At 65.5% G+C, this 12,920-nt stretch overlaps 2 protein-coding genes across 6 annotated transcripts in view; both read right to left on the reverse strand.

The window, feature by feature from the left end:
- LOC121059640 (junction plakoglobin) overlaps nucleotides 1-12,920 on the reverse strand; it is a 45,881-nt gene that overhangs the window by 15,572 nt on the left and 17,389 nt on the right. The window contains exon 3 of one of the 5 annotated variants that reach the window (XM_040536684.1): nucleotides 4,387-4,429. Coding sequence is in view for 1 of the 5 variants with exons in the window: in XM_040536682.1 (XP_040392616.1) it covers nucleotides 4,387-4,496 (110 nt within the window). In the remaining 4 variants the exon portion in view is untranslated. Of the gene's footprint in view, nucleotides 1-4,386; nucleotides 4,507-12,920 lie in introns of those variants that run through there. The other 4 variants (XM_040536682.1, XM_040536683.1, XM_040536686.1 and 1 more) reach the window with 4 other exon arrangements.
- Nucleotides 7,429-12,101, reverse strand: P3H4 (prolyl 3-hydroxylase family member 4 (inactive)). The gene is made up of 8 exons (XM_040536836.1): nucleotides 11,545-12,101; nucleotides 9,707-9,856; nucleotides 9,241-9,412; nucleotides 9,038-9,166; nucleotides 8,782-8,927; nucleotides 8,612-8,695; nucleotides 8,339-8,480; nucleotides 7,429-8,246 (listed from the first exon to the last, which is right to left on the reverse strand). Exons 1-8 carry the CDS (start codon nucleotides 12,028-12,030, stop codon nucleotides 8,236-8,238), a joined length of 1,320 nt encoding a protein of 439 aa, XP_040392770.1. The 5' UTR covers nucleotides 12,031-12,101; the 3' UTR covers nucleotides 7,429-8,235.

Below are 12,920 nucleotides of genomic sequence, written 5' to 3' on the forward strand. Positions count from 1 at the left end.
AAGGGAAGCCAGGCTGTGAGCTGCTGCGCCCCAGCTTAATTTCTCCATCCAATTGCATTACATCTGCAAAGTTCAAATGCTTCACAAGGAATTATCACCAACACCCGTCAGCACCCAGCCTGTCGGAGCAAGTTAATGATTTGTCACCAGGGCTCAGCCCGCATGTCACAGTGATTACAGCAGGCTCTTTACAGCAGCCAAAGGTCTCCAACAGCAGAGAACCAAATGCCTTTTGTCCACCAAAGCACCTCCGAAAGCCAGCACACAGAGCAGGACCACAGGGATGTGGATAAAGGAGCAGGACAGCACCAAGCAGGGAGCAGCTGGTTCATCACCCTGGAAAATGCTGGCAGCACTTGGTTTCCTGGTGGCACCAGGGGCTTGTGCTGCTGCCAAGATGCTCAGCTCTGGCTCCTGCCCCCCAGCACAGCGTCCCCTGCTCCATCCCCACCTGGAGAAGGGACCTTCACCAAGGTCACAGGGAAGATGCCACAGGGTCAATTCCTAGTCCCGTGCTGGGTCTCAAACACCAGAGCAGGCAACATTGCTTGACCCCACAAGGGCATCTTCACAGCCTTGAGAGCAATGCATTGGGTCATCTAGGTGTGGGATATCCAGAAAGCACCGAGCATCCTGAATCAGCCCCCTTCGCAGCTCCGTGTCTGAGCCAGCAGCTCCTTGCTCAGCACCTTGCAGAGAACCCGAAGCCCCAAGGAGCCGTGCTCCAGCACAAGGCTCCTGCCCTTTTTCTAAAGGGATTTTAGATCCGAGCGACTGAAGCATTATGAAATGCCTCCGGGCCTGTCAGCATCCGCAGAAAAACCAATCGGGGATGGCAGATTTAGAGACTCCAAACCCCTGGCTAATTAGAAACATCTTCCTCTGCCCCTGTAGCTGTTTAGGGAGCGCATTACCCCTGCACATGAGGTGGGAGCACAGCGCTTCGCCTTCCCTGCGTGGCTCCTGCTCCAGGTAGGAAGCTTCAGAGCCTGCTCTGTGCTGTCATGGCAGGGCTCAGAGAACAAGACACAGATGTGCAGGACCCAGCCCTGCTGCTGCACATCCCCACGAGCTGTGATGCTCATGGGCAGTGTGCTGAAGCCTGGACCCTTGGCAGCTGAGCAGGATGAAACCCAGGGCACTCAGAGGCACCTCACTATGCCAGGAGGATGCAAAAACCCAGGGGACAGCTTGCAAGCCAAAACCCAGCTCAGGGTCAAGCACACACTGAGGACAACTCCCAAGGGAGGCAGAACGAGGACTGATGCAGCACAAGTGGGACAAGGAAGCACCCAGAGCATCCCCTTCCCACTGCCAGACCCTGAAGCTTTGGGGTACAGGAGCATGCACCAACCAAGCCACCCCAAAGTCCTCTCCAGCACCTGGATCCCTTGCAGGACATGGGATCCAGGAGGAGCCCGATGTTTAGCTGAACATTAATGGGCTGAACAGGAGCAGGCAGCAACACATCTGAGCATGGCCCAGATTTTGGGCTGTGCAGGGCCACCTTTGGGACAGCACCACAGGGCACAGCAGGGCTGCGGGTGGCTGAACTTTTGGAGCATTCTGCAGCCCGGTGCTGGCCAGCAGCAGTTTAAACACAGATGTGTTTTTTTTAGCTGCTTAGGTCAAGTTTTAAGACTTTTTTTTGGCAGCTGCTCCCGCGGCAGAGGCAGCATGCCTGCTCCGTCCCCAGCCCTGCAGGATTGGGGTAAAACCAACCCTGCAGGAGTAAGAAATGCTGCAGAAATTCAAGCCTGCGAGCCAGGCACTGCCAACAGGTCCACAGCTACTTCTGCACAGCCCAGCTGGGGACACCCCAGGTCCCACAGGACCAGCTGGGACCCAGAGCCACCACCACGGTCCCATTTGCTGGGTGATCCCAAAGCCTGCCTGGGTGGGGAAGCACTCGCTGAAGTGAAGGTGAAAGCTGGAAACAGTGCCACAAGAAGTCCGAGGCAGACTAACAAGGCTTTAAGAGATGGTAAATTTCTTTTTAGGTTCTGTGAATTAGAAGCCAACCTAATTCATGATTTAAAATTTCAAGACCAATGCAAAACTTGGTACAGGTGCAGCAATTGAAGTCTTGCAAGTCGCCTGCACAGAGCCCCCATCCTCCCCAGCTCCTCTCCTGGAGGCTCTGCCATCTGCGAGCCAAAGCCCTGAGATGTGGAAGTGCGATAAGAAGCCAAGCACCAGCAAATGCTCCCACACCAAACCACAGCCTTGAAGGGAAGCCATCGTCACAGACACAGCCTCCACTGAAAAAGCCTCGCAGCTGCAGAACAGTTGCCTGGCCCAGCTGCTACATCTGATTAAGGATTTCAGGTGGGGGGAAAACAAAGAGGGGAGAATTAACAGGATTAGGGCAGTACTAAACAGTAATGCTAAAACACAGCACCAGGACCAGAGGGAAAATTCCTCAAGGTCTCCAGGTGCAATCCAACCTGGATTCTGCTGTGCCATCAGCACTGCAGACTCAGACCCCCATGGGGACAGGGGCTCCAACACCCAGGCCCTGGCTGTCCCCACTGCTGCGGGCACTTCCTGGGGCAGGGAGGCTGCACCACAGCAGACAATAGAGCAGGAGAGCCATTGTTTGGAGGGGAGGGCCCATCCTGCCTCCTCCCAGCACTCCCCAACTGTTCGAGCTGACACAGCTCCAGGGACTCGCACCCTACAAAAACAGCTCCCTGCCACCTGCGCTGCCACAGAGCTAGCTCTGAAGGGGACTCTAAAACACCTTGACCATCAGAGCCACGAGTTCTTCGCATTCCCGTCCTACAGTCCACCTGTTTAAGCCAAACTTGCAATAAAAGATTGTTATTTTTAATGACACTCTATGGAAATCCTCTGAAGCAACGAGCAATTATAGGCTTCAAATGCATAAAGAGAGTTTAATTGGGTGCCCCACGCCCTCCCAGCCTGCCCTAGTAGGACACCAACAAGGACCCAGGAAGGGACCACGACCCACTCGGCTGCTCTATGGCCCCCCCAGGGGTGGGCTGGGGGCAGCAGGGGGGGGCAGGACCCCCCCAGCACCCAATGCAGAGGGAGAGATCGGTGCATGGGAACACCACTATCAGCACACGGGGGGTAAGGCTGTCACCCCAACGGTGGCACCATTACAACAGGGGGGGCCCAAAACCAGTCCTGGGGGGCACTGGGATCCCCCAAGGTGCTCTCCCATCACAGCCATGCCCCCCCCCCCCAGCAGACACCCGTGCTCCTGCCACCTCTCCCCACGCTCCTCGCACGACAGCCTACGTCTTCCCTCGACAGGCAACTCCCAGCGACATTTCAGCATTATCCTTTCATCTGCACTGCAAACCTGATTAATTAGGCTAATCACTCAGCTAACGCAATTAGAGCCCTCGCTGCTCCCCAAACGCCAGCCAGTTTCGCTCCCCACCCCCCCCACCCCACCGTGTTCTCCGGCTCGGATTTTCGCCGTCAGCCTCTCGCGGGGGTTTCGGACGGGAAAACTCCTTCCTCTTCCTCCCTCCTCCTCCTCCTCCCGGCAGGGCAGCGCCCGGCCGTGCCTCCAGCCAGCCCCGCAGGGGGACCGAGGGGGCCGGGGGACGGCTCCCGCCCAGCCCCGGTAGCAGCACGGAGCCGCCTCCCGACCCCCGGTACGGGCTCGCCCCGGGGAGCGGCCGGACGGGACCTGCTCCGCCGGCGGGGAGAGGAACGAGCCCGGGAGCGACGCCCCCGGACGGGACGGAGCCCCGGGACCCCGCCCGGTTCTCAAACCGGAGCCCTCACCGGCTCCAGACCTCGCCCGGTCTTTGCCTCGGGACCCCTCCCCAGTCCCGGTTACTCCCGGCTCACGCCCCGAGACCCCTCCCGGTTCTCGCACCGGAGCCCTCACCGGCCCCAGATCCCTCCCGGTCTTTGCCCTGGGACCACTCCCGGTTCTCAAATCGGACCCTTCCCGGCCCCAGGACCCCTCCCCGGCCTCGGCTACTCCGGGTTCATGCTCCAGAACCCCTCCCGGTTCTCAAACCGGACCCTCCCAGCGCCGGGATCCCTCCCAGTCCTTACCCCAGGACCTCTTCCCAGCCCCGGCTACTCCCGGTTCTCGCACCGGGACCCCCTCCGGAACCAGACCCCTCCTGGTTCGCGCACCGGGACCCCTCCCCGGCCCCGAACCACTCCCGGTTCTCGCACCGGGACCCTTCCCCGGCCTCGAGACCCCTCCCCAGCCCCGGTTACACCCGGTTCTTGCCTCGGGACTCCTCCCCGGACCCCTCCCGGTGCCTGCCCGGGGACCCCTCCCCAGCCCCGGATTGCCTCCGGGACCCCTCCCGGTTCTGCCCTCGGTCCTCGCCCCAGCCCCGGTAACGCCCGGCCCCGCCCGCCCCCGGTGCCCCCCACCCCGCTCACCTGCGCGCCGCTCCCTGCGCGGGCACTGCCGCCCGCCCCGCTCCTGCCCGAACAAAAGGCGAGCAGCGCCCTGCCCCGCCCCGCCCCGCCCCGCCAACCGCCTTCCCCATTGGTTTTCCCGCCCGCCCTTCACCTCGGGTCCCGCCCCCGCCGGCCGTGTTTATCCGCTCGCCATTGGGCGTCGCGCGGCCGCCCCGCCCTTCGCCGGCAGGGGATTGGGCGGGGAGGGAGGTGGGAGGGGGAGGGCGTGGCCGAGAGAGGGAGGGGCCCACCTGGGTGACGTCAGGAGGGCGGGGCCGGGTAGGGCGGGGCTTGGCGGGGCGGGGCCGGGAGGGGCCGGGGGGGGGCGCGGGGACCCCCCCCATGTCCCCGTCCCTGTCCCCGTCCCCCCGTGTCCCCCACAGACCCGGCTCTCCCCAGCCACCCCTCCGACCCTCCCCCCCCCACCCTGCAGCACCCCTGGGTGCCGGGGCCCCCCCCCGGGCCCCCCCCCTCCCCCCCAGCACCATTCACAATTTATCACATGTACCAAAACCAGGCGGTTTCACACCAAAACCAGCCAGGAGCATCCCGGGGGGGAGGGGGGGTCAGGGCGTAGGACCCCAGCGGGCTCAGCACCCCTGTGTCCTATGGGGTGGGGCTTTTTGCCCTCCAAAGTGCCCCCCCACACACACCGGGGGGGGGGTTGGCTCCATGGAGACCAAACCAGCCGGGTTTCACCCCAAACTGTGTCCAAGCCGGTGCGAAACGAAGCACCAAGGGTGCAGGGCCCGGCAGGGTGGCGGAGGGGCTCGAAGGCCAGGAGGGGGAACCGGGAGGGGGGGGCCTGGCCCACCCCTGACCCCATACCCAGCGGGGCAGGGGGCACGAGGGCAGCCCCCGTTCCCCAAAATGTCCCCCGGCTGCGGCCACACGGCGGTGACACCGCGGCCGAATCCGGCCTGGTTGAGAGCATCTGCGTTTCCCAGGCGCAGGGAAGGGGAAACTGAGCCAGGAGCAGCAGCAGCAGCAGTAACAGCAGCAGCAGCAGTAACAGCAGCAGCGGCAGCAGTAACAGCAGCAGCAGCAGCAGCTGCGAGGGGCGCCGGGGCCAGGCTGGGGCGGCTGCCGGCAGCTCCCTGCGTCACCTCCGTCCCGGCCCAACTGGTCCAGCCGGGCCCCGCTGCCGCCGGCCCCGGGCGAAGCCTCCGCCACGCAGCAGCCGAGTCACCGGTGAGCACCCGGCCGGCACCGGGGCACGGCCCAGCCCACGGTTGGGGGGGTCCCCAGGATGCAGTCCCCTCAGGATTTGGGGTCTGTTGAGGTTTGGGGACGCACCCTGCGCCCCCCGCTACCAGCCCCCGGGTGACTCTCGGCCGCAGCTGGCCGCAGGTACAGGCTGAGGTGGGAAATCGTGGTTCCTGGATGGAGGCGAGGGACAAAAAACCTGCAAGAAAACGGGATATGGTTTTCTTTGGTTTTTCTTTTTTTTTGGTTTTCTCTGGTTTATCCTGGGGAGCCAGAGCACGGCGAGAGCGCTGCCGGCATGAGGAGGAGAGGGGCACAGAGGGCGGCATGGCACAGCATGGCACGGCACGGTGGCATGGAACAGCCCAGCTGGGACAAGAGGCAAAAATCCTGACCAAATTCCTTCTTGGTCAAGGTGAAGGACCGCAGGGAAGCCCAGTGTGGTGCTGTACCCCGACACGTCCCCATCAGCCCAGCGCTGCCGTACCCGCATGCCATGGGACACGGAGGCCACGACACCCCGCTCCCAGAGCCATCCTGCTCGGTGCTGCGGCTCCGCACCCGGCTGAGGCTCCTGGGGCGCCCCGCATTTCCAACCTGTGCCCCCCTTCCCACCCCTGAGGGCAGCTCCTGCTGTGGGCTGGAGCAGGAAAGGACCACGGGGACCCCGATTTGGGGCCGCAATGGGTTTCACCCGCTGCTGGCGGAGAAGTGGGTGCAAGGCGCCGTGTCCCCGGGGCTGGCGAGGGGACGCCCTGCCCGGGCGTGCGTCGCAGCAGGGTGGAGGCCCCCGGGCCCTGCGCCGCCCTCGCCCGGCGTGCCGGGGAGATAAAGCAGCCTTTGCCCCCCCGGGGCCGCGACGCCAGCGCTGAGCCGGGCGCTTCCCAGCGGCCGCACCCCGCCGGGTGGCCGTGACCCATCCATGACAAACCCTGCTCCTCCCGGGGGACAACCAGGGCCCTGCCCGGCGCATGGGTGCCATGCAGCCGCTCCTACCACCTGCGCTGCCTTCCCCTTAGCTCTGCCCGCCCGCTGCCTCCTGCGTCCCCAAAGCCTTCCCCGCAGCTCTGGGGGCTCAGCGCTGCCCCCCCCCCCCTCCCCGAGCCCGGTGCAGGGTGGGCAGACCCAGGGACGCCCTGGTGCAAGGGGAGCTCGGTGGCAGGGTGGGGTGCTGGCAGCCTCCCCGCCGCCCCCTTTGCTCCTCTCCCTTCCCTTCCCTTCCCTTCCCTTCCCTTCCCTTCCCTTCCCTTCCCTTCCCTTCCCTTCCCTTCCCTTCCCTTCCCTTCCCTTCCCTCCCCTGGGGCCAACGCTATGATTCAGCCTCTCGGTTTCAGTCCTCGCAGCCAACTTCCAAGGGGAGCAGAAACGCGCCCGGCTCAGCAGGGAGGAGCGAGGCGGCCGCACGCTGCCTGCCCCTGGACGCCCCGTGCCCAGGGCGGGCACGGGCTTGTCGGCAGCGATGCAGCCCAGAACGGGGCCATCCTGCCCTGCCGCTCAGGACCAGCATCAGGGGGTGCTCATCGCGTGCCTCAGACAAGGAGCAGGGCGATGAACCCCAGGGACCTGCATTGGGGTGATGCATGCAGCCCCCTCCCCAACCGACCATCAGATGCTGCACGTGCTACTGGGGTGATGCACGGTGCCTCCAGCCACACCTGGCACAATTCAGGGGGTCCCAGCCCCCCCAGGCATCCCCCTGCCCTTTTTGGGGGTCTTCCCTGCTTTGCTGGGGCACCCAGCACCCCTGCCTGCTGTGGGGCCTCTCCTAGCACGGGCACACCCCAGCCCCAGGGAGCCCCGAGGCAGAGGCAGCTGTCAAAAGACCGGTCCGGATTTTATTAAAAGTTCAGCACCAGTAAAATAATAATAATAATTAAAAAAAAAAAAAAGCAACTGTGCAAGACGGGAAGTATTAAATTAATGGAGCTTAAGGCTACGGAGGGCTGGCGTGGTGAGAGTTCAAGGCACACGCGGAGCACGGGCGATGCAGCCCCTCCAGGCTGCAGCCACGCGCTGGCACGGGGATGCTGCAGCACCGGGATCCCTGCTGCAGCCCCGGGACACCTGCTGCAGCACCAGGACCCCCACTGCAGCACCGGGCCATGGGCTCTGAGGGGGTCCAGGGCTCTGCGAGCTGCTGGTGGGATGCTGGAAGCCCCAGGGCAGGAGCCCCGGATGAGCTCCGAGGATGCACAGGACCGACGTGCGTCGCACCCAGCGCAGGGAAACCCACTGAACGCCTCGTGAGAGCACAAGGGTTGGGTCCCGGCACCCATCCACGGCTCCTGGGGAGGAGCCAAGGGGGACGGCAAACCCCAGTGCTGTGGGGGACCGCTGGCACCAGGGCTCCTGGGGACATCGGGGACGGGTGGCTCGGGGGGCACCCTGCCAGGCACGGTGGTGCAGAGGTGCCACCACGCCACCGCTGGGACTCGGGGCAACGGATGTCCAGGAGGCAGAGGCAGCCCTGTGGTGGGCACCGGGCAGGATCAGCCCTTCCCGGTGAGCCTGAGTTTCTGTGCAGCAGCTGGCAGGAGCCTGAAGCCCGGCGTCCCCAGGATGGCATCGCTAGGCCACCACCGTCCAGCTCCGTCAGGGCCGGGGTCCCCTTCGCCTGGCTCATCAGAGGCTCTCTGCAAACAAGGAGGGCTCGGTGGCACCGGGGGGCATGCAGCAGCCACCCCACGCCCTCAGGCACGATCCCCCCAGCCCCGGCATCAGGAACCTTCGTCAGCTTTGTCCCCCTTGGTCTTGGGCTCCTGCCACCACTCTGCGAAGAAGCCTTCCTCGTAGTCGCCTTCACCCTCAAACTCGCCGTCCGAGGGCAGGTCCCGCGGGTCCGGCTCCTCGCCGTCATCCACCTCCATCTGCAGCACGGGACGGGGAGGAGGAAGCAGCGCGGCCAAATGTGCACCTACTACAGCCCCTTCTGGGGTCAGACCCCCAAGGAAGGACCCAAAAGCACCCAAAAGTGCCCCAAGCCAGGGCCGTCACCTACCTCGTCGTCAGCCTGCAGGTACTGCCTGGCGAAGTCCAGCATCTTCTTCTGGGCGGCTGTCCGGTTGTAGTAGCGCACAGCTTCCTGGGCACGGGGGGAGAGCGGGGGCCACGTCAGCCCCCCAGAATGCCCGAACCACAGGGTGGGGGCCTGGGGGGGGGGGCTCTCACCGGCCGGGGCTCGAAGTCCTCCTCCTGCAGGTGCCAGCGCTCGCGGTGGAAGCGGTAGTAGACCAAGTTCTGCTGCATCACCGCATCGTCCGGGTCGAAGAGCATGTAGCTGGAGACGCTGCGCACCGCGTCCCGCACGTCGTTCACTGCGGGGAGCAGCAGCAGCGTGACATGGGGAAGGGTGACACGGGGAGGGGGGTGGTGACACCAGCACACCCCAGGGGCGCAGCCCCCCCAGCTCCCGGCTGGCACTCACGCTTGTAGTAGGCGAACTGCAGGTAGTGGTACATGGTGGCCACGAACTTCTCCACGAAGTAGCCGCCCACGTTGGGGGTCAGCTCGGTCTCGCAGTCCACCTTGCACTGCAGCACGCTCACAAAGTGATCTGGGGAGAGGTGTCAGAGGGGGGTTTTGTGCCCCAAACCTGCTCCCAGCCCCACCACCTGCCCACCCACCCACCTGCGATGGCAGGGTAGAAGTCCTTGAACTCCTGCAACTCGTAGGCACCCTCGCAGCCGGCCAGGCAGTCCTCGTACGCCTTGTAGTACTCGGCCAGCGCCTGCTCCATGTCGGCTGCGCTGCTCCGGAAATCCCCGTTGTTGTACAGCTTCACCGACCGCACAAAAATCGGCTACAGGGGACCGAGAGGGCTCCGCTCATCTCCTCGCCGAGCGCTGAGCACGGTGCCCAGCCCCACGCCGGGTGGCGCAGACACCAGACCTGCCTTGCTCCCCTGGGCACAGCTTCATCCTGGGCACCGGCCCCACAGAGATGCTTTTTTGGGGGCAGGAAGGTTGGCAAGCCAGGGTTCAGCTGGGCTTGATGCCTCTGTGTTCAGCAGGATGGGCTTTGCCAGCCAGGCACGCACCGAGCTCCTGTCCCCACGGGGTGTCCCTGTCCCACCCCAGCCCCGTCCCCTCCTCACCTCATAGGGCTGAGCCTCCAGGTCGACGAGGTACTCATCCACATCCACCATCGTCCTGTAATAGTTCAGGTACTTCAAGGTCATCTCGTGCTTGGGGTTCTTCTGCAGGAAGGTGTGAGCAGCGGACACCGCTTTCTCGATCTTGTTGGACTGGGGAGAAGAGGAAGAGCGGGGACATGGGGGACGGGCTGGCGGGGGCAGCCGGGGCGATGCTGCAGCTGCAGGGGCTCAGCACCCAGCACCACAGCCCAGCCAGAGCCCCAGGGCAGCACAGAGAAGTGGCCCAGGGCAGAAGGCTGCTCCTCAGGAGGGGATAGCCCAGCGCCCACGGTGCCAGCCCCAAGCCCAATCGTCCCCTGGCAGCAGTGGCTGGACAGGATGCAGGACCACAGACAAGGCAGATAAATCCAGCTGATGCAACCGCTTGTATTGAGACGTGTCAACCTCTCTCCCCGTGTCCATGGTGGGAGCAGAGACAGCTCTGCCCCTTGGGGACCCCCCTGTCCCATCGGCAGCGATCCACGTGGCTCGGGTTTGTCCCACGTGTCCCCTCTTCTCCAGCACTGCCGCCAGCCCAGAGAGCTGCCCCCACTCTTCTGCTGCTTTTCTGAGCTCTCAGGTTGCAATTTCGGGGAATTGAGATTGGGGGGGTTGGACAAAGCATCCATTACATGGATTTTAGCCAGAGCAACCGAGAGGAAAACACATTAAGTATCTAGGCCAGGCTGTCCCCTCGTCACTGCCAGGTGAGGGGGGCAGCAGCACCGAGGACTAAAGCAGCCTCTGCACCAGCAGCCAGCCCAGCCCGTGGCGCAGCGGGGGCCCAGCACACTCGTGGCATCTGGGGAGGGAGAGCGTCCCCTGCCAGCACAGCTCTGGCAAGGGAGGACACCTCAAACCAACCCCTCCACGTGTGCACCGTGAGCCTGGGCAAGCGCCTCTCCCCAGTGGAGCATCCCGACACGCGTCCTGCAGCGGTCACAGCACTGCTGGATCCGCCAGCTCGGGCCATGCTCCACCAGCTGGGGCAGCTCCTCTGTCCCCCTCCCCAGGGGGACAGAGGAGCTCAGGATTCTGCTTTGCCCCGCTGGAGGGCCCTGGGGACATCAGGGTACAGCAGCAATGCCAGAGGCAGAATGTAGGCACTGCTGACCTGGAGAAATTCCGTATCTCCCAGGAAAACCTCTCCATGTGGGCCAGGGGCACCCACGAAGAGCTGTGCTGGGGGATGCTCGTACCCACAGCAGGATGGGGGACATGGGGAGCCCCCAAGAAACCCCCAGAAGGGGCTGTGAGAGGAGGGGACCAGGGCCATGCAAGGCTGTGGAGGGGGGGCAGCCACGAGGGCCCCCAGTTGCAGGCACACCCCCTCACATCCTGCCTGATGCATCCCAGATGCCGCTGACGTGCCACGGCGCAGGGGCAGGATGGAGGAGCCCGGGGAGGGGGGATGCCAGGCAGGGGGTACGGGGTGGGGGCTGCAGGATGGGGAGCACAGCAGGATGCAGGATGGACGGGAGTGGGATTTGGGGGGGGGGTGCAGAGTGGAGATGCGGGATGGGGCGATGCAGGATGGGGGTGTCCATGGGGAGGCGCAGGATGAGGGGCGCAAACTGGGGGCGGTGCAGGGCTGGGGTGTGGGACAGAGCTGCAGGATGAGAGGCAGAGGAGGGGGCTGTGCAGGATGGGGGGGGGGGGAAGGAGGTGAGGGCAAGACCAGAGCGCAGCAGGACGCCCACTCCCCCCCCAAATCAGGGCAGCCCCCGGCTCCCCACACGCCCCCTGCGCGCCCCGTTGCGCGGCATTTGCGCCCCCCGCGGGACGCCGCGCCGCCTCACCTTGAAGAGCGCGTAGTGCAGGTACTGGTAGGGCAGGCGGCGCTGAAAATCGCGCAGCGTCTGCGCGGGGGGGTAGCGCAGCTGGAAGACGGGGAGGCCGCGCTTGCAGGCGCGCAGGCACCCCGCGCGGCGCAGCAGCCTCCCGAAGAGCTGCAGCTCCCGCTCCCACTCCCACTCCGCGGGGTCCCCCTCGGCGGGGGGGTCCTCGGCGGGGCCCCCCTCGGCCGCGCAGCGGCGGTGGCAGTGCGCTTCGCTGTCGCGCAGCAGGCGGTGGAGGCGCAGGCTGGCCTCCAGCTCCCGGGCGCTCTCCGCCCAGTGCGCGCCCGCGTATTGCGCCAGCGCCCGGGCGTAAGCGCGCTGCAGGGGCTCCAGCGCGGCTGCGGGAAAGCCGCGCACGCTGTACTCCTCGTACTGCGCCGCGCAAGGCTCCTCCGCCACCGCCGCCAGCAGCAGCAGCAGCAGCAGCGCCAGCGCCGCGCCGCCCATCCCCGCAGCCGCCGCGCAATGCCCGCGCAGCGCCGCGCAGCGCCCCGCGCAAGGGGCGGGCGGGCGGGGAAGGGGAAAGGGGAAGGGAAGGAAGGGGCGGTGCGCCCCTGCCGGGCGCGCAGGGTCTTAGTGCGGCTCTGCGCGGCTGGCGCAAGGCCCGCGGGGGGCTGCGCGCTGCGCGCAAGGAGGAGCGAGGGGTCGGGGAGGTGCTGGGGAGGGGGGGGTGCGCCCTCTGCTGCGCCTCCCCGGGGATGCGCTCGGAGCGGGGGGTGCCGGGGTGAGCTGGGGGCTGCAGCTCCTGGGAAGGCTCCGGGGTGCGCTCGGGGCTGTTTTTGCGCAGCTTTGCCCCCCCCAGCCACGCCGTGCCCGGTTCTAGTTTCGCTGCTGGCTAGCGGCGAGCTGGCGGCTGCTCGCCCTGCACCGTGCCAGACCCCAGGGCTGAGCCGTGCCAGGCCTCGGCACGGCCACGCTGGCCCCAGCCCAAGCCCAGAGCGTCGTTGCCGCTGGACAGTGGCTCTGAGAGCTGCGGCAGCACAGGGCAGGAGCCAGGGAGCTGCTGAGATTCTTGGCTGTGGAGCAGAGGCCGTTAGCAGTGCCCAGCACCTCCCTGCAAACGAGCAGCTCGCCAGCACGCCGGCTGGGATGCCAGCCCGTTGGGATGCTAGCCCCCTGAGTAAGTGCTCACTCACCCCAGAGTCAGACCCTGACCCTGCTGTGCCATGGGGAGAGCCCCGAGTCCCCCCAAGCCATGCCAAGGTGGCTTGGCCCAAGCACGGACCCTCAGGGACTCACAGAGCACCCTAGGTCTGGGCTCTGGGCAGCTGATGCTGCTCTCTTTGAGCCTCGGCTCTCAGCAGCAGCACCACCGTGCCTCTGAGAGGCTGGGATTT

Source organism: Cygnus olor, chromosome 25 (assembly GCF_009769625.2).
Source record: "Cygnus olor isolate bCygOlo1 chromosome 25, bCygOlo1.pri.v2, whole genome shotgun sequence".
Lineage (NCBI taxonomy): Eukaryota > Metazoa > Chordata > Aves > Anseriformes > Anatidae > Cygnus > Cygnus olor.

Excerpts from the sequence above, each read along its gene's own strand:
- P3H4 (XM_040536836.1), bottom strand. The coding sequence starts at position 12,030 with ATGGGCGGCGCGGCGCTGGCGCTGCTGCTGCTGCTGCTGCTGGCGGCG. Across the intron at positions 9,413-9,706 it reads TGGAGGCTCAGCCCTATGAG|CCGATTTTTGTGCGGTCGGT; the intron begins GTGAGGAGGGGA and ends GGTCCCCTGTAG. Across the intron at positions 8,928-9,037 it reads GCAGTTCGCCTACTACAAGC|TGAACGACGTGCGGGACGCG; the intron begins GTGAGTGCCAGC and ends TGCTCCCCGCAG.